The sequence below is a fragment of the Fundulus heteroclitus genome, chromosome 12 (genome assembly GCF_011125445.2).
Source record: "Fundulus heteroclitus isolate FHET01 chromosome 12, MU-UCD_Fhet_4.1, whole genome shotgun sequence".
NCBI classification, from domain to species: domain Eukaryota; kingdom Metazoa; phylum Chordata; class Actinopteri; order Cyprinodontiformes; family Fundulidae; genus Fundulus; species Fundulus heteroclitus.
The window spans coordinates 20,110,616-20,131,831 of record NC_046372.1 but is presented as its reverse complement, the minus strand read 5'-3'; the positions used below and the strand labels follow the sequence as shown (position 1 = coordinate 20,131,831).

The 21,216-nt window shown below is 46.0% G+C and overlaps 1 protein-coding gene across 3 annotated transcripts; it reads right to left on the bottom strand.

Annotated features, from left to right (window-relative positions):
* Positions 1 to 2,015: 2,015 nt before the first annotated feature.
* snapc4 (small nuclear RNA activating complex, polypeptide 4) lies at positions 2,016 to 18,552 on the bottom strand. 3 transcript variants are annotated; one of them, XM_021310202.2, is made up of 21 exons: positions 18,267 to 18,552; positions 17,294 to 17,407; positions 15,546 to 15,598; positions 15,342 to 15,467; positions 15,145 to 15,267; positions 13,836 to 13,973; positions 13,681 to 13,765; positions 13,452 to 13,533; positions 13,273 to 13,374; positions 13,084 to 13,156; positions 12,847 to 13,011; positions 11,858 to 12,008; positions 11,668 to 11,774; positions 8,941 to 9,035; positions 8,758 to 8,852; positions 8,595 to 8,686; positions 6,355 to 7,812; positions 5,340 to 5,540; positions 4,188 to 4,923; positions 2,685 to 2,938; positions 2,016 to 2,525 (listed from the first exon to the last, which is right to left on the bottom strand). In XM_021310202.2, exons 2-21 carry the CDS (start codon positions 17,403 to 17,405, stop codon positions 2,325 to 2,327), a joined length of 4,449 nt encoding a protein of 1,482 aa, XP_021165877.2. In that variant the 5' UTR covers positions 17,406 to 17,407; positions 18,267 to 18,552; the 3' UTR covers positions 2,016 to 2,324. The 3 variants fall into 3 exon arrangements, with proteins under 3 accessions (XP_021165877.2, XP_036000126.1, XP_036000127.1); XM_036144233.1 differs by having other exon boundaries at positions 15,555 to 15,598; XM_036144234.1 differs by lacking the exons at positions 15,145 to 15,267; positions 15,342 to 15,467; positions 15,546 to 15,598; positions 17,294 to 17,407; positions 18,267 to 18,552 and having other exon boundaries at positions 13,084 to 13,152; positions 13,836 to 13,854.
* Positions 18,553 to 21,216: the final 2,664 nt, after the last annotated feature.

Sequence of the window (21,216 nt, the reverse complement as noted above, 5' to 3'; positions counted from 1 at the left end):
TCCCCATCTTAAGTCTCATTCACCAATATGGATATTACTCTAGATATAAAATGAATGCAGATAAAACATTCAACATAACATTACTATTATTACTATTACTTATTATATAAAAGGAATGCAGATAAAACAGAGCCCATAGATATAAACAATCTGATCTCTGAGAAAGTTAAACTGCAAAGTGGATTTCGATGGCCCAAACATGGTGTTAAATATTCAGCCATTTTTATTACCTCTTCTTTAATTCAATTCAATTCAATTTTATTTATATAGCGCCAATTCATGAAACATGTCATCTCGAGCCACTTTACAAAGTCAAAATCAATCATATTATTTAAGTGATTTATATAAACTGAATTACACCAAAATAATGAAAATATTGGCAGTGATCTAGAGCGTTGGGCCGAGTTGAAAGTGTGAGAATGAACGTCTGGCTTCGGCTCCTTTACAGGCTGCACAAACATCTCTCACCAACGTCACCATTGACAGAAATTGGGCTCATGATGTCTAAAATATGTCCCTCGGCTGTTTAACATGTTGACTTAAACCAAAGTTTTTAAGTGTGTCACACAGTTCTTTTGCACTTCTGTCTTCAGGGTTGTCAACGTGAAAGTTGAAGTCTCCCACAATAATTAAACATTCATAAATCAACACATATCACAGACAGGAGATCACTAAGATCATTAAAAAAAGTTTGATTTGTATCATTCAAGAACACAATTAGCAGTGCAGTGCAGGGACCGGGTTTATTGACCCCAGCAGGACATTCTGAGGAACGTGCTTTGTTTAAAGCCGTCAGCTATAATATCGTTGCATCGATGTTGTTGGTGGATAGGTGGGGACACAGGAGACTGTGTCCTCCCCGACGGAGCCCTGCAGCTACCTGGGACCTCCCATTAGTGCCGCGGTCCCTGAGCGGACCTGTGAGCCAGTGTGTGCAGCCCCGCTGGTGTCTAATAAACAGATTTTCTGCTGACAGTGACTTCAGCTAAGTGTAAATGTTGCTGCATTGGAAGGTAGGGGCCAGGGTGGGATTAGGACCAATCACTTTCCTCCTGGGGCCAGAACATGGCCGCCGTTAAGCAGGGGGGCTGATCACCTTCTCTCATGTTGATTTGGATTCTTTTCTTCTTTAAAGGCATACTATGCAACATTTTTCAGTTTATTAATGTGTTCCATACCGTTTTGGATGATTAAATGAGTCATGTCAGGTCGAACAAAGGTTTTCTCGGCCGCCCTGGTGGTCTGTGGGGGAAATACCGTACTTGCAATTGCAGGAGCCCTCGGCCCGCACCCACAGGCTCAGAAGTCTGGTGCAACACCGCGAGAGTCGGTCTTGCTTTACGGCGAGAACTGCTACACGCCCCCGGTGAAAGGCATGCTCGTTGCTAGCGCAGTGGCGATATTTGTGCAGTTATCATGGCGGAACCAGCGAGAAACCAGCGAAAGCCCATGTCTGAGCAGGCAAGAAAGAGGAAAAGGGCTCTGGACAGAGAGAGGAGTCGTACACGGGTGAACATCGGGCAAGCTTTTTCAGAATGGCGAGAGCTAAAAGAAAAAGAAGGCTGCAAGGCTGACGCGGACCTCGCGTTTCTGCTGATGCGATTGTAAGTAACATTGGAATGGTTTCTCTCTCTCTGTGTGCATGTTCATACTTTCACTGTGTTAGTCATTGTTTGTACTGCCGTTTTTCCACTTTTCGTTGCGTTCGCCTGTCTGCTAAGCTCAAAACAACCGCGCCTGGCTTGATGGAGAAACCAGAACAGCTGAGCATCTTTACGACAGTGCACTTTTACTTTCGCCCTCTGGGGGGAGCCTCGCTGGAAAATCAACCCCGGTTGCATAGTATACCTTTAATAACAAAAACTATTTTGTGTTTACTCGTCTTCGATTAATATTTAAATGTTTTGTTTAAAGTGTGACAAACATGCAGAAATTAGGAAGGAGGCAAGACCCCAAAAAACTAAAAGATCCATTCAGGTTGTCCCCAACAAGTTACCATAAACTCAGAAATAAAATCATTTAAAATAAGGACTTTTATTAGAAAATATTTCAAAAATAAACATTTAATGAACATTAACAGCAGCTTCTAACATGTTTTAGTGCAACATCTTTTCCTTAAAACTAGCGGTTCTACAGCGACCCGGCCCAGATGTGCTGGACTTCCTCCCATCAAACAGAACTCTGATTATTTTATCATGAAAACCTGAAACGGGTCGAGCTGCTGAAGATCAGCCCAAACAAGCAGAACAAACTTCCCTTGTTCTGTAACAATCTGGTCCTGGTCCGGTTTTCGTGAACTGGTTCTGAAATGCAGGACTCGGATCTTATCCAGTGTCACTAGACTGGCTTTGGTCTGTGCTGAGATCAGAACCAGTCCGTGCAAACTCGGTCTGCTGATGCTCTTCTGGTCGCGGCTGTTGGTTCTGAGGAACCGGGTCTGGGTTGGTACTGGGCTTCTTGGTGTTGCAGATCCCTGAGAAGTAACTGGCCGAAGCTGCGGAGTCGTCAGACACCAGCGCGGACCTCTGCAGGAGGAAGAAGATTGGATCAGAGCAGCTGGTCCAGAACCGGGTCTGAGCAGAACCTTCTCAGATGGGCTTCAAACCTTCGGCCCGATATTCTGTTTAATTCACCGACTCCTGGTGGCCGTTTCAGGAACAGCAGCTCTACCTGTCAGGACTCACCTGCGTTCTCCTCTTTCTTCCCCTCTCCCGGATCTTCTTCAGCTCCTCCTCCTCCTCATCCTCCTCCTCCTCCTCTTCCTCCTCCTCCTTATTGGTGGGCGGCGGCATGGAGGCCAGGAAGGCGGGGAGAGTGAAGCAGGACAGGAAGCGTGCCTTCAGCAGCTGGTAGGCGGGGTTTGAGGAGAAGCGCTCCGCCACCAGCTGACGCACCGCCTTCACCTGCTCCTTCTGCTCCTCCTGCTCCTCCTGCTGGTCTGCAGGGAGAAAACACACCTGAGCTGTCGGAGCTGAGCACCTGGGGGGGGGGGGGGGGGTGCTCAGTCTACATCATATACGTAGACGCCCCATTGGACGCTGCCGGCCGCTAGGCTGACGTGCCTACAGGGCGGCCATCTTGGGTCAGACCACAGATCAGACATCTGCTGTCAGAATGAATAGGAGGCAGCTCAGATCTCATTTTAATCATATGTTCACAACGCTCGTGACATTTCAGTCAGATTACATATATTTATTCAGAACCAAAACTATTTAAACTGAAGTCAAACTGGATGAAAAATGTACACGCACTTACATATTTTGCAGTTACATATTAATCTAATATACACACAAATTATACACACATAAATCTCTCTTTCTTCCAATATATATATATATATATATATATATATATATATATATATATATATATATATATATATATATATATATATATATATATATATATATATATACTGTATGTATAGGCTATATACACAGACACCAATCTACAGACAACAGCCCTGATCGACAGAGGAGCAAAACTATATACAGACAAGTGAGAGTAGAGCATTTAAAAATTATATATTACAAACCGCAATCTGGGGGGGGGAAAAAATCAACAAAAAAACCTAACGCATCTTAGAATCAAATACATTACAAAATCATAACAAAAACTGTATAATAAATCATGTCTATCCAGTAATTTAGGACCATTTTGTTTGTTTTTGGTGTTTAATGTATTGTTCTCTGCTTCCATCCCTGCTACCCATTAGCACATATTGTGTTTATGCCGGAAAAACTATAACTGTAAAGCATGAGGATTAACTATCATAAAATCTTCCTTATGGAAGGTAATTCCCCAGGATCTGGTTCCTAGTGTCCTTTTATTTGCACACCCATAAGCGGAGTTAAAGTCGGGCTTCCTGGGACGTAGCTCTGGAAGTTTGCTTACTTTCAATACAAAATCGAAATTATTTATTAAGTTAGACAATAATTTAATTCAATCAATTGGTCTCATGTAGCCCCTAAAGGGGTGACGTTTTCAGTCAGTTGATTTATCTGGAAATCGGGTGAGAATTCACCGGATTCAGAGTGTCTGAAAACATAAAGTACATTTTCCTGAATTGATTTGTATTCTCTCTGAGCGCAGCTTGGTCTGACCTAAGATGGCCGCTCTGTCGGCACGCCTCTCAACCGAAGACGCGGCGTCTACGTATATGATGTCTGTGTCTGAAGGGGCATTACCTGGCTGCTGCTCGGCCGGTCTGGGCTCAGAGATGGAGTCCGGCTCCTCTGAGGCGGAGCAGGAGGAGCCGGGAGGCGTTTGGGGGCCCGGAGGTTTGTCTGCGCTGCTCAGGAGCTGCAGAGACGACGTCGTCAGCGACTTCTTGGCCCGCAGCAGAGCACTGAGCGTGCTCAGAGTGCTGACAAAGGGCGGCAGGTAGGGGAGCGCAGACGTGGTTCCAGGTATGGCCACACCTCCTCTCCCGCTCAGCCAATCACGTACCACCTCTGGGGGCTCCAGGGAGACGAGGGAGTAGTCAATATTCACTCCGACATTCTGGGGGGGAGGAGTCAGCGTTGGACCCGCCCCAACCACACCTGGCAGCACGCAGCTGGAAGGGGGCGCCGCGAGTGAAGAGGTGGGGGTGAGATCAGGTGACGGCATCACAGGTGGAGGAACAGGTGAGGGGCGGGGCGCTTTAAGGGCCGCCGCACCACCTGGAGTCAGGCCACCAATCGGTGAGCTTCCAGCTGTCAGAGTGGGCGGGGCCGTACAACGTAGGAGAGGAGCGTTTGGCGGGGCTGGGGGCGGAGCCTGGACAGACGGCGTGGGCATCATGGCCCACATGGACGGACCAGGAACCAAAGAGAACCCGGCGGCCGGAGCGGCAGGAGGAGCCCGGGTTCTGGGGCGCTCCTCTGACTGGGACCTACGAGAGGAGGCGGAGCTTCTCTTCTTCTTCTTCTCCTCTGCAGCCTGAAAGACAAGCAGCACGGCGTCAGACGGGAAGTCCCAGCCAATCAGAGGCGGACCTGAACACCCAGCCGTGACGGATCAGAGACGTTCCAGAGCTCAAAGTCTCGCCCGCTGAAGAAACCGAGGATCTGAACCAGAACCTGGTTCTGTTCACGCTGCGGCTCCCAAATATTTTCCCATAATGCACCAAAGATCTCTTGCTCTTGGGCGTTTGGTTTCGTTAAGAACCGACGCGCGTTTGGTCCGGTTCTAGGAACCAACCATCGCGGCGTCGATCAACGGGGAGCAAAGATGGCGCAGCCTGGAGATCTGCGCGGTTCCTCTGTGCACATGGGAGGAGACGCAGCGCTCAGGTTCCTTCAGGTTCCTTCAGCAGGACGAGACTCTGAGGTTCCACCTGGGATCCTGAACCTCACCTGGTGATCCGCAGCTTCCCTGATCTTCAGGGAGGGCTTCCGGAGTCTCTTGCCCTCCTGGATGGCCCCGGCCTCCTCCACCCGCCTCCTCTTCCTGCCGTCCCCCTCCTGATGGACGGCGGTCTCTGTGGAGGCGGCCGGGACCGAGGGCCTGTTCTCTGCCGGAGAACCTGGAGAACAGGCTGTGGTCACGGATTCAGGCTGAAAGAAGAACCAGAGGAGTGAGAACCCAGGAGGACGACCTCAACCACTGAGCTATATAATACACTGGAGTGCTGATTTTGCAGAAAAACTGAAGTCACTGGCCGCCATCTTGCTACTCCCTATACTCTCACAGAATCCCATAGGATTTGGTTGCAACAACAAGCAGTTTTCTGGCTGTGTGAAAACGTTTCACAGGTAATTCTACAGTCAGTGGATGTACTAACACTATCAACTACTAGGAAATTAGGTGCTGAAATATTTTACATGTTATTCATATTAAATATATATGTATATATAAGTATGTGTATATGTATATATGTATATATATGTATACACATGTAAATATATGTTTTTGTATATTGTTATTTATATATTTATAAATGTTAAACATATATATTTAAATGAATAAAATGCAAAATATTTCAGCACATGACTTTCTCAGTACTTGATAGTTTTAGAACATAACATAAAAGTATATGGCATTTGACATTTTAAAAGTCTTAAGCCCCCCCTGAACATGAGAAAATCCTCGTTATTCGATGCTGTAGCGCACATATTCCCTAGTTACTGGGGGGAAATAGGGAGTACCAATATGGCGGCTGGTGGCTTCAAAGCGACTCATTCAAACAGACGGTGATTAGCACTCCAGTGTATAATATAGCTCAGTGACCTCAGCGGCTGCTCTGCTGCTGATGAGCTGAGGTCAAACCTGCAGCAGAGCTCTGATTGGTCCAGAAGAACAGGTAAGCTCACCTGCTTCCTGGTTCTGGGCTTTCAAAGTAAAATAAAGCAGCAGAACCTTAAATCTTACCTCAGCTTTCGGTGCAGCTTCGTCCCTCTGACAGGATTCCTGGAGCCTACAGGCGTACGTGTGATCTGGGAGGAGTCCATCAGAACCTCCCTGGCTCCGCCCGCCGCTGGCCTCCTCCTCCCTCCCTGCAGCTTTGCTCCGGGTGGAGTTAGGAGCAGCGCTGGACGGAGAAGCTGGGTTCAGAGGAGCAGGGGGAGAAGGTCCAGCAGGAGCAACGTAGGTGGAGTCAGCAGGAAGGAGGAGACTTTGAGGACCGACCAGAGGAAATCTGTTAGGAGGTCTCTGAAGGAGGAGCTGAGGGCTTTGAGGAGGTCTCTGAAGGAGGAGCTGAGAACTTTGAGGAGGTCTCTGAAGGAGGAGCTGAGGACTTTGAGGAAGTCTCTGAAGGAGGAGCTGAGAACTTTGAGGAGGTCTCTGAAGGAGGAGCTGAGGACTTTGTGGAGGTCTCTGAAGGAGGAGCTGAGGGCTTTGAGGAGGCCCCGGCAGGATCAGCCTCCTCTGCTTGTAGTTAGGATTAACCAGCCTCGCCTCCACCGCCTCCTGCAGCTGCTGCAGCAGCTGTCTGGCCGGGTCCTCCTCTTTTTGCACCGTAGGGTTCTGCACGGGTTCTGCGGTGCGTTGGCGTCTCCGCTTTGGACCGGGGGTCTGAGGAGGAGGAGGAGGCTGGGCCAGCCTGTTCCTCCTCTGCTCGATCATCTCTTTGCAGCCCAGCGTGTCCACGTTCATGGCCCGGAGGAGCAGCAGGAAGACGGAGGAGGTGGTCACCCCGCTCTGCTCCCCTCGCTCCCTCAGCACGTCTGCGGCGGTCCTCGCCTGGCCTTTGGCGATCAGCAGGTTCCCGATCCACGGCGTGACGGCGGCCTGCAGCTTGTACAGCAGGTCCTGGTTCCGGGCGGCCGGCGGGACGCCCTTCACTCTGGGGGCCGTCAGCTTCTGGCCCAGGATGCTGAAGTGGAGGCGCAGCGCGTCGCGGGACGCCATCATCATGGCGGAGAAGCTGTGGCGCTGCTCCCAGGGCAGCACTCTGGGCCGCGGCCCGATGACGACGGACGGTCCAGACCTGTCCAGGACGGTGGAGCGGACCAAAGCCCCGCCCTGCTCCTGGTCGGAGGACGGGAGCACCGCCGGCTGAAAGCTCAGGACGCTGGAGGTCTGCTTCTTCTCAGCGGGAATCCACTCCTCCATCGGGGGGATGACGTACTCCTCCTGCTTCACCTCCGTGCTTCTGCTCACCGTCTCCTCCTCGTCAGTATCCATGTACTGCACCTCCTCCTCCTCCTCTTCTTCTTCGTCAGTCATCTGCTCCTCTTCTTCTTCTTTGATTCTCAGGAGCCGACTCCTGATTCTGCCTTTGGCAGCTGCTTTCTTCTTCACTCCTCTTCCCTCAGCTGCTTTCTTCCTCACTCCTCTTCCTCCTGCTCCTTTCTTGCGGGTTTTGCTCACTTTCTTTTCCGGGTCCTGTAGAAATGGAGAAGTTGACGTCATTCATAGAAATGTTCAGAGTTAGCGGTGAACGCCCACTGAGAACGTTAGCAGCATGGTTCCATCAGAACTGGCTTTGTTGTTCTGAATCCTGCTTTCACCTTTACTTCCTATCATCTAGGGCTGGGCGATATGAAATAAAAAATAAATCTCCAATTTTATCATACCAAATCCGATTAATCCTCCTTTTTGTTTCATAAAAAGAAATTAAATAAATTATTTTAAAACCTTGCTTTTTATGTCAAGCATTTCGTCAGGGAGTTGACCTGAATTCAAAGTGCAACTAAAAACAAGCTGTAAAACAAGATGGCAGCCGTGCCATTATAAACAATGAAAATATAACAAAACATTTTCTGTAAGTGGTATTACACATTGAGCTAAGAACAGGCTTCACTGCACTTGTGAACTTCAAACTAAGTTAAAAAAAAAGTTAATAAGTAAATGAAGTACCTCGTATTATGGTAAAAAAAAGTTTCCACTTAACAATATTTTGACAATATCTTTGCCTAAACATATATTCAGCATCACATGCTGTTCTCTTCATGGAAACCCAATGAGTGTATTGGCAAAATAAAATCCAGATTTTCCAAAAATGAAATCTTAAAGAATTGTAAATTCCAATTAAATCGATTTATCGCCCAGCCCTACTATCATCACAATTCAGATTTCTGATTTCCCACCGGTTCCTGAAGGCAGCAGCGCCTGCATTAAGGAAGCTGGAGTTGGACTTCCCTAACCCGGCGGACTCCTGACGGTACCTGATCAGCCAGCCGGGTCAGTTTCCTCCACTCTCTCAGACACTGAGAGTCCAGGCGATGAGGGATCTCTGCGGCGATCTTCGCCCAGCGACCTGAAACACACCGACAGGCGGCTCAGATCCTCCCAGCAGCATCTGCAGCAGCAGCAGCATCAGAACCTCACCAACTCCATGTTTCTCCACCAGCTTCTTCAGCAGCTCCACCTCATGGCTGTCAAACGATCCTTTCTTGATGTTCTTCCTCAGACAGTCTACGTACCTGCACACACACACACACACACAGTCAGACAGACAGAGGTCCACTGAGGCACAAACACCAGAATCTCTGTCCTCCTGCGGGTTCTCACCTGTCTCTGCAGGCTCCATCAGTCCGTCCAGGAACCTCCAACCGGACCTTCCACCAACACCTCTCCCCATGACGAGCCACAGCCTGCAGCAGGAGCTGAGGGAGACAGGAAGGTTTATTTCTACAAAACCTTTCAGTAACCAGACGATTCAGAACATGAACAGAGGGAAATATTACATAGGAATAAACTAATGTGGAATGTATTAACTTTGATTCGTTGTTTTCTACACTTTATGAAGGTTTAACCTGCTTTTATATGCTGTTATATGCTTTTAGATAACTTGCAGAAGGTTTCGAGGTCAGAAAAACAACTCCATAAATGGTAGAAGTATCTGTTAGGGACTAGAACCGATACTGTGTGCGTTATTTGCTAGTGTAACTATGTAAAATCCTCCTCTTTGAAGTTAAATAAAACGAGCCTGCACAAGGAGGAGAGCAGAGTTGACGGTCACAGACGTTGGCTGGTGCATCTCCTCTCCCTTTGCAAAGGCGAAACTGAATTCTGTGTCCTGGCTGAGTTTTGTTGCACTCAACTATGTCCTGCACACGAATCCACGAACCCGGGGAAGCAAGACGGCTTCAACACTAAATAAACATACAGAAAGACTTAATTGTTTCTGTTCATAACAAGAAATAAGCTAAGTATATTGTTGGGAATTTCTGATCTAAAGTAATTTTGTCCAACTTTTCTAAAGCTACAACTAGCATAGCTTATTTTGGTTCATTGTAAGGAATAAGCTAAGTACATCCCTGACAAGACTTCTTTAGTTTCATTGGAATCAGCTCCAGCTTAATTCTTTCTATTCATACATTAAGAAAATAGTCAAAGCTACAACGTCTCTGATCTGACCTTTCTGACTCTACAGCTAAAATAGAAAGCAGCAGAGTGGAAGTAAAAAGTAGGGCTGAACAATTAATCGCATTTGTAATATAATCGCGATTTAAGAAAAACTATCTGCAATTTTTGGCTATGTAACAATTAGGGAATTAGACGCGTCCATTAGGTGTTGGTAAAATGTTTAAAGTGGGTTTGCCTCCACATGGAAGGGAAGACAGTTGCAGCAGTGAGATAATCTAATTTTATTACTTGTATTACAGTTTATATAATCATACACAGCATTAAGTTCTGGTCTTTCAGTTTAATACATAGACTTGCTTGTTGGTTGCACTTTATGTTCAACAAGGAATGATGTCCAAATCAACTAAAAGCTGTTCTTTTGAATAATATTCTGATCAATAGAAACATTAAAAATTCTTGTTTAAAATAGTCCTTGTTTACAAACATCTTTATTTAGAAGCCATTTTTGTTGCTTGTGGTTAATGCAGAGAAAAGTCAAAATTGCAATTTTGGTTGAAATATATTCTGCACCGAGTTTAAATCCTGCGGGTCTTTTAGCAACTAATTTGCACAGCAAGGAAACAAGTTGATTTATTGTTTGTATATGTTTAAAAAGACATGATAAATTAAACTGGGAAAAAAAAATAATAAAAAATCGCATTAAATCGCAATATAAAAAAAAAAAAAAATCGCAATTAGATTATTTTCCAAAATCGTTCAGCCCTAGTAAAAAGCACAGCAAAGGTGGTGTGTGCTTTAGTGTAATCGTGTGTTGGTCTGAACTGTGGCAGATAGCCCTCGCAGCCGTAGTCATTAATAGTGATGGTAAATGTGCGCCGCTTTAACTAGTCCGACGACCCCAAAACGCTTCACACTACAGTAAATCACGCCTGATGGTGGTGAGCTATGCTAGTAGTCACAGCTGCCCAGACATCGGTGCCACCGGACCCTCTGACAGCAGGGCAGGTTGGGTCAAGTGTCTTTAGGTGTTTTGCCCACGTAACGACTGGGACAGGTGGAGCGGGGAATCAAACTGGCAACCCGCCAAATGCAGGACGAACTCCCCAACTCCTGCGCCACTGTCACTCCCTAACTATGATGGAACGTGATCAAGCAGTTTACTAGCGCTCTGTTCCAGGTCACATCCTGGGGAAATGAAGGTTGTCAGCCTTTCAAGGCCGACACGGGGAGCCAGATTCTGATAGCAGAATCTGTTTCAGGCAGGCAGACTCTTGTTTTTTTTTGTCTGCCTTAAAGTCTCGCTGGTTCTTCTCTATGGCGACTACAAACATCAAAATTGTGGTAATTCTGCCAAAGTCCAGCTTCCTCCCAGATCGTTCCAATCCTGCAAGCAAGTTCAGGAACCGCAGCTGGCCTGCAGTTCTGCTGACGCAGCATTTCAGTCTGAATGCTGGTAGTGGACATTTCCCTTGACATGGGCCGACACAGCTGCCGACGTTTTCACAGTTTCGCAACACTCCAGGTAACCGCCAGCTCCAAAAAGCAGAAATCATGTTATCATAAATCTAATTTTGAACAGTTTCAACATCCTCGACTGACAAAATGGCCAGACACGCAATCCTCCTCTCACCATGTGTCCAGCTGCACACGCTCTCCTTTGCCCAGTCTTCTCGTGGAGAAAATTTTATCAATTACGTCGAAAGTCCAGCTGACCAGATCCATAATTTATAGAAGAAGAACTATGTAAAAAGAGGCTCCAAATAGATTGATAGAAGCAGAAGCAGGGCAGATACAGGAGAGGAGAGGAGAAAAGCGCCTGCCTGCACTGAGAGCGTGAAGAGAGACAGATCATGAGACATAGAGGGAGACTCCTTAAGTAGGATGGAGAACCAGATCTGGATCCTTTCTCCAACTCAGATAGACTCATACCTGGTCCTCTTCTTTGGTCCATTGGCCTCTCTTCAGGCTCGGGTCCAGAACCTGGTTCCACCTGTAGATGAGCTGTGACGTATCACGGTCTTTAATGAAGTAACTGACTGAAAGCAGATGAGAAGGATTCATGAGGGACACAGACACAATAGTGATGTCACTGCATGATGTCACTAAGTGATGTCATTACTTTGCGTGTAAGGGATGAAGTTTCCAATCCTCATCTTCTGGATTAGCTCTCTGAGCTGATTGTCTTCTTCTGGAGTCCAGTTGCCGCGTTTCAGAGAATTAGAGACAAAACGCTGGTACATCTGGAGACACATGAAGGCCGTCCTCCCCGTCTGAGTGAGTGTGAGAGATAGATAGATAGATAGATAGATAGATAGATAGATAGATAGATAGATAGATAGATAGATAGATAGATAGATAGATAGATAGATAGATAGATATTCTAGTCAGAGTGGCTCATGTTACCCTGAGCTACCTCTATAGTTATGCTGCTATAGGCTTAGGCTACTGGAGGACATCAGGGTCTATTTCTCTCACTCTGCTGAGTTCTCCTACTGCTCTCCAATCTGCATTGCTTGTTGTTATTTCAGCTTTTAACTTTTTGTTCTCTGTCATTTGTCTCTTCATAGAAGGTACACCTGGTCTGGCGTTCTGTTAGCTGTGACATCATCAGGGGAGACAGATCATCCTCTATTACCATCTAACATAGAAAGTACTCCTGGGTCAATGTGTGTTTCTGTGCTTTCTGTGTCTCTGCTCTGTCTTCTCTAAGCCCCAGTGGGTGGAGGCAGATGAGCGTTCACACTGAGCCTGGTTCTGGTTCTGCTGGAGGTTCTCCTCCCTGTTAAAGGGGAGTTTTCCTCTCCACTGTCACTTCATGCATGCTCAGTATGAGGGATTGCTGCAAAGCCATCAGCAATGCAGACGACTGTCCACTGTGGCTCTACGCTCTTTCAGGAGGAGTGAATGCTGCTTGGAGAGACTTGATGCAACCTGCTGGGTTTCCTTAGAGAGGAAACCTTCTGACCAACCTGGAGGATCTGATGGAGTCTGACTTTGGAAATAGTCTTGAGATGATATGTTGGGAATTGGAGCTATAGAAATCAATTTGAACAGAAATGCACTGAATACAGAGACAGATCTGGCTCTTTTGAGATGGTTCCTCCTCACCCCAAGCTCCTCAGCGATCTTCTCCCAGTGCCTCTCTTCGTGTTTTTTGACGATCTCGTTCAGCAGCTGCACCTCCTCATTACTCCAGGGACTCTTGTTGATGGACGGATGGAGGAAGTTCTGCCAGAAAAGACGTATGTCCTCTGCGTCCCTCCTCCCTTCAAACTGTGGAAGATGAACAGACCTGAGCAGATGATCAGATGATTGATTGATAGATTGATTGATTGATTTACCTACATCAATGTTTGAGATCTTCTGCCAGTCGTGTTCTTCATATCTATCACCAGTAAGCTCCTCCTCTTTCATCTTCCTGACCAATCAGAGCACAGAACCAGACAGGTGTTACTGCTCTGAGCGTTGTCAGAGTCTCCCTAACCGGATCAGGCCCGGTCTCAGACGAAGCCGTGTCCCTGAGGTCCGTCTCACCTCAGCAGCTGGATCTCCTTCTCCAAGCAGTCTATCTGCTCCGTGAGCTGCTGCCTCTCTGCTTCCTGAGCTGAGGACAGCTTCTTGGTCAGGAAGTCCAACCTGAAGGGGACACACACCGAGAACATGAAGCTCCGTCCAGCTCCAACAGGTGGACCAAGAAAAGCAGGTTCTGGTACCTGGACATTTTGGGCTGGATCAGTTTCTTCAGGTGGTCTCGGGTCACAGAGTGGATCAGCAGGCTCTTCTGCCAGCCCTCCCCTGAACACAAAGACAGTTTATGAAACAGAACCGCCCCATGTCTAGGCCGGGTCCAACTAGAACCACGTCAGAACCAGGCTGCAGCCACATTAGCATCAGAATCAATCATGTTATCTGAGGAGTTTAGAAGCAAGTTTTTCTACTTACATCTTTTCATGCGGAGCTTTCCGTCATCGGGGCAGCCCGCCATCCTCTGAGCCTTCAGCTTGGCCTCCTGATTGGCTGGTGGACCCTGGTCAGAACCACAGAGTGTCATTGGTCAGCTGCTACCAGCTATCTGTGTGTGACGTGTGGGGCGTTACCAGTCCTGTCAGTCTGTCCCTGAAGTACGGCTTCAGGAAGCTGCCCAGGAACGCCCTGGATGGATGCTGGTTGCAGGAGGTGGAACCTTCCCTGGACGACTCTTTGACTGGTCCAGAAATCTGCGCCATGAGCTCCTTCTGCAGGCAGACATGGCACTTGATTTACCTCCTGTCAGTGAAAGGCTTGGTCGGTATGTCTGTGGGGTCTGGACCTCCTGAGGGCCGCCCACCGTCTGCTCAGCTCTATCCAACATGTCAGACCAAGGGTGGGTTACAGGGTTTTACAAACGGGCCAGGATTGGTCCAATCAGTATTCAGTTTGAACTACGGCACCATCTGGTGGACCAGAACCAGGCCCTATAAAAACCACCGTGTAGCGTCTAAGTTCTGGCTCCTGCCGTGTAGACCAGATGAAGCAAACACCGGTTTAGTGCAGGGGTGTCAAACTCATTTTGGTTTAGGGGCCGCATTCAGCTTAATCTGATCTCAAGAGGGCCACACGAGTTAACTCATTGCATGATTAAATAGAACTAAAGTAGAACAAAAGTATGTGCAATTTCAACAATACTTTTACTCAGTTAAACATTTACTTAAGTGCATTATGCATAAGAATTGATCACAGTGATTGTACAATGTTTAAAAACATTTATTCACATTTTTTGGAACTTAAAAACACTGTCCTGCATGACAAAATACATCAAACAGATAAAAAATAGGAAATTATTTACATTTTTCCACACCTGAAGCTTAATTTGCTTATTAAAACACAGCGCCCCTGGTGGACAATATAGGAACTGCAGATTTTCAATTAAACGAAGTACATGTTTTTTTCAATAATTGTTTTATCATTCTCTTCCTTTTATCTCCTCTTTCTTTCACCTTTTCTTTTTTTCTTCTTGTTCTTCCTTTCCTCTCCTACTTTCCCATTGTAGTGTCCATATCATTGGAGATATTCCCCGCATGAATCATAATAAAACTATTCACATTCATAAATCAAGCGGAGCACTATGGCAAAAGCAGTACTGCTCCACTTGTGAAAGTCAAATCTGATGAGCTCTTTTTGGCATTAAGACAACAATTCTCATTGCCACATTGCCAGACAGGACACTGGGGAAAAAAAATTTGTTTTTAAATTTTTTTATTTTTTTTTAATTATAATGCATTTAGCCTCCAGGCCGTATGTTTGACACCCCTGGTAGTGTTTAGTCAGATTCAGACGCTGTTTCTTTACGTCCTGGTGGCTGAAGGAGGGTACTGCATCTGGGCCAACACCGGAGCACATGGCCTTTGGGTGGTGGTCTGTCCTCACCTGCTGCTTCTGGTTGTGAGCCAGGAGGGTCTCCAGGTGGTCCAGCGTCTCCTGAATGACCTGCTGGTAGACGAGGTTGAGCTGAAGACACGAGTCCACAGACGGAGGCAGGTCCAGGTCACTCTGTGGACACAAAGGAAGTCACGCCTGAGTGGGACAAAACGTCGACCCAACACTCACCCCTGACCGGTACCGACCTCGTCACTGGAGCTGCTGCTGTCATCACTGGACACGCTGATCGGACTCTGGGAACCCAGCATGTTCTCCAGGTTCTGGATCTCGGTCTGGATCTTTTCTCTCTGAGCCAGCAGGCGCCTTGGACTCTGAACACACAGAACTCTGTCAGGACTCCTGTGGGGTATCAGATCTGCACCGTTGACTTACTAGGCCCTCCGTCTCACCTGTCCCACCTGTCCCACCTGGTCCGTCTCGTCCTCATTTCCGGATCCATCATCTAAGCCCAGAGACACAGAACTCAAGTCAGAGAGATAAACGGGTCCCCTGATAGGTCCCCTGATAGGGCACCTCCTCTTCAGTGTTTCAGATCATCAAACGTCAGACAATGATAACCGGACTAAATGCAGAAAGTTTTCACACCCCAATCTTTTTTTCCCGGACCCCGAGTCACATTTCTCTCCCTCTTGTTACATCATGAATTGTTTTTGGTTCTATTTCTGAGCCACAACCAAACCCAATTACAGGCAGGACCCACAGAATCAAGAACCAGGCCCGTACTCCCAGAGATCCTCAGAGTCTCAGAGCTCCTAGTTCAGCCTAGAGATTCCTGCCAGAGTTTCAGCCTCAGAGCGACTCTGAGGAAGGAGACGACAGAAATGTTTATCTTGGTGAGGAGGCGTGGCTAACCCCGTTGCTAGGTGTGGCTGAGCCCGTTGCTAGGTGTGGCTGAGCCCGTTGCTAGGCGTGACGCTGTCTTCTAAGAGCTGTGATTGGTTGATGGTACAGGAAGAAAACACTAATGCTCTGCTAGCGATCAAAGGAGAGAAATTAGATTGCAATATAATCACAATTTTTAAAAAACCAAAACCCAATTTCTAAATCACAGAGGTCTGCAATTATTGGCAATACAACAATTAATGGATCAGATGTGTAATGTGTTTAAAGTGAGTTTGTATCCTGCAATACAGAAATACTTTCTCACCTCTTTTATACATTTTTTGTAAATTTCTCTACTTTTTTATTAATGATTATCCAGCATTTCACCTGCAATTTATTTATCCTCAATAAAACGATGTTATAGTTAAGAGCCGTTGCTTTTTATTCTTCAGGCTGCTGAAGCTAATTCCTTTCCCTCTAAGGAGATGATAGTTTATCTTAGCATATTAATAGTTGTCTGGTTGTTAAGTTTAAGTTCTTATTTCCTCCACTGTTCAGGTGGTGGATCAACCAATCAGCTCGCTCTGTTTCCAACCAATCAGCTCTCTCTGTTTCCACCATCTTCCTGCTTCAGGCTCTCTGAGGCTCTAAAGGTTCAATTTTCTACTCCCAACATTTTCCACTCCAGCAGCTCTGAAGGCCTGAGAGGCTTTGAGGATAACTTTTATTTCACTGGGGTAAAAATCTGAGATTTTTCCTAACATGACGTCACTAAGAGCTGCTTTTATTCTGAGCATTCTTGGTGACACGGCCCACGGAAAGAGATTACTGATTTCAATGGTGACTTTCCTGGTTAAATAAAGGTTTATTAATAATAATAATAATAATAATAATAATAATAATAATAATAATAATATTAAATGACTTCAACAGAACCTGTCTGACAACATCAACTCTTTCTGAAGCAGAGTGGAGGCCCAGTGTTTACATTTGTTAGAAAGTTCTTAGAAAAATTCTTTATTCATAATTTTACGAGAGGATTTTCTAAATATTATGACTTTATTCTTATAATTTCCCCCCAAAAGAAAAAAAAAATCCCACCCGCCAAAAGGGGGTCACCAGGGGTTATGTTGGGGGTTGCAGGCTGACCAGAACCTCTCGCAGACCCAGTGGACCTGAGCTGCTACAGCACCATCAGGAGACCTGTTCAGGTTCTGGCTGTTCTGTTCTGTGACCCGTCTGTGTTTATCTGCTGGAAAGCTGCTGCAGACGTCGGATCACTCAGGACAGATGTAGTCCCGGGTCGGACCAGTACCTGTCTCACTGCTCAGCAGGTCCAGCTCATCCTGAGTCACCGCCAGACTGCGCTCCAGCTCCTCCACCTCTCTCTGGATCTGGTCCCTCTGGGCCGACAGCGGGTCCGACATGTCTGGAGGACAGAGATGTGGACAGATGAGGACAAACTGCAGCGGACAGGACCATTTGTCCTCTGTAGTCGCGTCTCTCTCAGACGTAATGTGTGACTCGATTGTCCCGACCTCCGAGGCCAAAGGAAAGCACCGTATGTGCAGGTCCGCTCAGCGGTTCCGACCCGCCAGCACCTGCTTTAGAACCTGTATTGACACATATTCTGGACAGAACCTTTCTTCCTGAGCGGTGTTTGCTAACTGCTGTGTGACTGGTCAGAACTTGAGGATTTATTTGGGTCTGCAGTGATCCATCTGAAAGTTCTGGTTCCGGGCTGATACCGTTCTGACGACTCAACCTAAGAACTTCTGCTGACACGTTCAGAACAATGATCCATACACATCAGAACCAGGTCCGATATGTTCCACACACCCGACCTGGACTGACCCGTCTTTGTACATCTCTGCAGGAGTTAGTTCTTTCCTCATTCAGCCCAGAACCAGAACATCATAATGAACAGGAGCTGGCTCGGTTCTGCTCAGCTTGGCTTTGTCCAGGTAAGAAACGATGAATTATTTCTGCCAATCAGAGCTCTAACTGGGTCGGGGCAGAACCAGCCTGCACCATCAGTACTGACTCTTCTAGGGTTAGGGTTGGGTCAGGGTTCTGGGCAGGTTCTGTCCTGGACCCAGAGCAGCTGGTGGACTCATCCACCCTGCTGAGGAAGATGCTGATCTTCTCTCTGAGCCCACCAGAACGTTCTGGTGTTCCTGATGGTTCCCAATGACACAAACTGGACCTGGACCTCCAGGTCGTAGAGAACTCAACTGGACTGCAACTCTGCTTTAGAACCGGACCGAGTCCTACCTGCTGCCACTCACCTGGACCGAAAGTCTCAGTCTCCACCAATCACCGCCGCTCGGCCGTTTGCATTTTACCCGTCAGGCTGTGCGGCAGCAGAAACGCGGTCTCAACGTTTCCTGGTTGGGATCCAGTAAGTTCTGGTTCCTCGGAACTAGCAACAGTGGGTTGTACTCAGCGATCCGCCGGAGCGCAGCGTTTATTTCGGACTTCGCGGGAACAAGAGGAGACCGTTTCTGAGGACCACTTCCGGTTACTGCTGCTTCTCAGAGAACAAACAGTCATGGCGGCTCCGCGGCAGAGCTTCTATATATAGCGGAAGTACGTCTTCACACACACGTGATCCCACAGCTCGCGCTCATTGGCATAGACATCATATACGTAGACACCTCGTCGGGCGGGTTCTGCCTACGCTGCGGATGCGTCAAAGCGTCCGCCATGTTGAATGTGGCAAATCTGCGGTTAGCCTGAGTCACTTAAACAGTATCAGAGGGAGTTTACTCTCAGAACATACTTTATATTAGTAATATTTTTATTTTGTTATATTACGAGTTTATTTTCGTATCCCTTTGGCTTCATTCTCCTGACTTTATACTCGTAAAGAATAAAAATAATCTAACCTGGCCCTATTACTCCAGCACTGAAATAGTTCTGCAAACTGTGACTATTCTGGAAATGTCCCCCCTTTATTCTTATAATATGAAAATTTTCTCATAATATTAGCACTTTTGTCTTTTTTTTTTAAACTTTATTGTCCTAGGACGTTTTTTCTCATATTAGTAACTTTGCTCTTTAATACTCACCTGTTCACATGTGACAGGGTTTTATGAAATAATGAAGACCACCCGTGCCCAACGAGGCGTCTACATATGTGATGTCTATACTCATTGCATCCTGTGCTTTGCAGAGCTTTTTTTTCTCTTTCTTTCTTTATTAATTCTTTAGAAAACACAATAAATAAAGGGTAAAGCATAGATATAAACGGGACAACCCAAAAATAGACATAAACAGGGAGAATAGAAAATTAAAAAAGGATGCATATGTTTAGACATTAGACATAGACATGACTATTGGTCAAGTTCTTTTTTCAGTAAAAATAATTCAGGCTTCCTGTTGATGAATTTGCTTTTGTGTATGGGAAATGTAGCCAAAAATAAAAACATATTCATAAGGAACAAAGCACCATTATTGTTGCTATGAAAACCAAAAATAACATTCTTGTTGAAACTGAATCTGCATCAAATGTATGAAAGTCCCTCCAGAATTTGTGAGTAAATTCTCACGATCAGAACAAGTAAGTTGATGTTTCAGTTTGCACTTGGCAGAAAAAACATCATCTATATAATTCTTACATTTTGATAAATATTGTTTCGCAGAGTAGAATCTGCGTATCAATCTGAATGAGATTACTTTGACTTTATTGGTTAAAAATAATCTTTGTGGTGGCGTCAACAGGTTTTCCCTCCTGACATCAGTCACAGAAGTGGTCCAGTACAACGTAGCAGGATTAAGAAGCTTAGCAGAAGAAAGGCAGACTTTACCTGTGACACATCAGGACTGAGTGACGGGGCAGGAGGGTTGAAGAGCCTCTGGAAAGCATCAAATACCAGTGAAAATTCTCCAGTTACTGGTATATCTTCTCAGAAATTCAGAGTAATTATGACGAAGCGGACCATCTTTGAATAGCTGACCAACCTGAACAATGTTTTTTCTTTTTTTTTTTAAATATTCTTAAGGTTTTCTCATTTTCTTTTTGATCCACTGTATATAATTGATGCACCCTTTCCTACTCCTGACTATTGACTGACTATTGAGCCGATGTGACAAGTGAATTTCTCCAATGTGAGATCAATAAAGACTATCTTTTCTTATCTTATTCCATTGTTAAACCAATTATTCACACATAGTTTTATTTTTTAACACTATTACAGTTATTCCAAATAAAGCATGTCTGAGGTGAGAAATTATGTTTATAAATCAAGTTCCAGGCTAAAAGAACCAGTTGGTGGAAGAGAGAAAGTTTAAGAGGTATATTAATGTTATAACTGAGCAGTAAAAAATGAAGACCTGCTAAGGTTGAGAATATATTGTGTGGAATAAAATTCCAGATGGATGTGGGGGTTCAGATACTTTGTGATTTGGTCTTAAAAGTATTATTAATGCGCCACAATCAATGAAGTTCACCCCCCCCATAGGATCTTAAAGTGACAGATTGTCTTAAATAATGGGTTTTGTTTTTCCATAAGAAAATGTGTAATATTTTATCAACGGAGTTGCAAGTTGTTTTATCAACACGTAGAGACTGGGCAGCATGGGTTAGGGGTGAGATTCCCTCTTACACTTAAAGACACGCCCCTCTGCAGCCAGGGATTAAGCATTTTTTGAGTTTTATCTACAATGGGAGAAAAGTTTGCAGGACATCTGAGTTGCTCATTTTTAGGGATTTCCATACCAAGGTCGGTGTGTTAACGATTTTGTTTCAGGGTTTCCGTTAATTGAGGCTGTGAGTCTTTGACGGACGAATGTTCACATTTGTTCCGGTTAAGGACCGAACACCATCGACTGGCACTGAAACTTGCCATTTGTGGATGTTCGTGTCCAGAGGTAACCCCCGTAGACATGAAGGTCTGAGATTCTGTCCATGTGGGTCAGAGCACAGACATTACTGAGGGGAACGGGTCGGGGAAGAATCCCTGGATGTTCTGATGCTCGACTCAGGATGGTTCTGATCTAAGCTCCTAGTCACCTGACTGCTGCATTTCCTGTCCTCAGCATTGTGCGTACCTCGTCGCTCATCCAGGGTTCTGATTCAACAACCTTTATTGTCAGAGACCGGCTCAGGATGCAGAGAACCCGAAGCCACAGCATGACATGGTTGCACACATCTAATCAGCTGACTGCACGGACCGACACGCTTCCTGAGCCTGTAAACAGTGTTTAGGGTCCAAAGAGATACGGATCCAAATATCC

Excerpts from the sequence above, each read along its gene's own strand:
- snapc4 (XM_021310202.2), bottom strand. The coding sequence starts at position 17,405 with ATGTCGGACCCGCTGTCGGCCCAGAGGGACCAGATCCAGAGAGAGGTG. Across the intron at positions 15,599-17,293 it reads CCTGCTGAGCAGTGAGACAG|ATGATGGATCCGGAAATGAG; the intron begins GTACTGGTCCGA and ends CTCTGGGCTTAG. Across the intron at positions 12,009-12,846 it reads AGATCGCTGAGGAGCTTGGG|ACGGGGAGGACGGCCTTCAT; the intron begins GTGAGGAGGAAC and ends ACACTCACTCAG.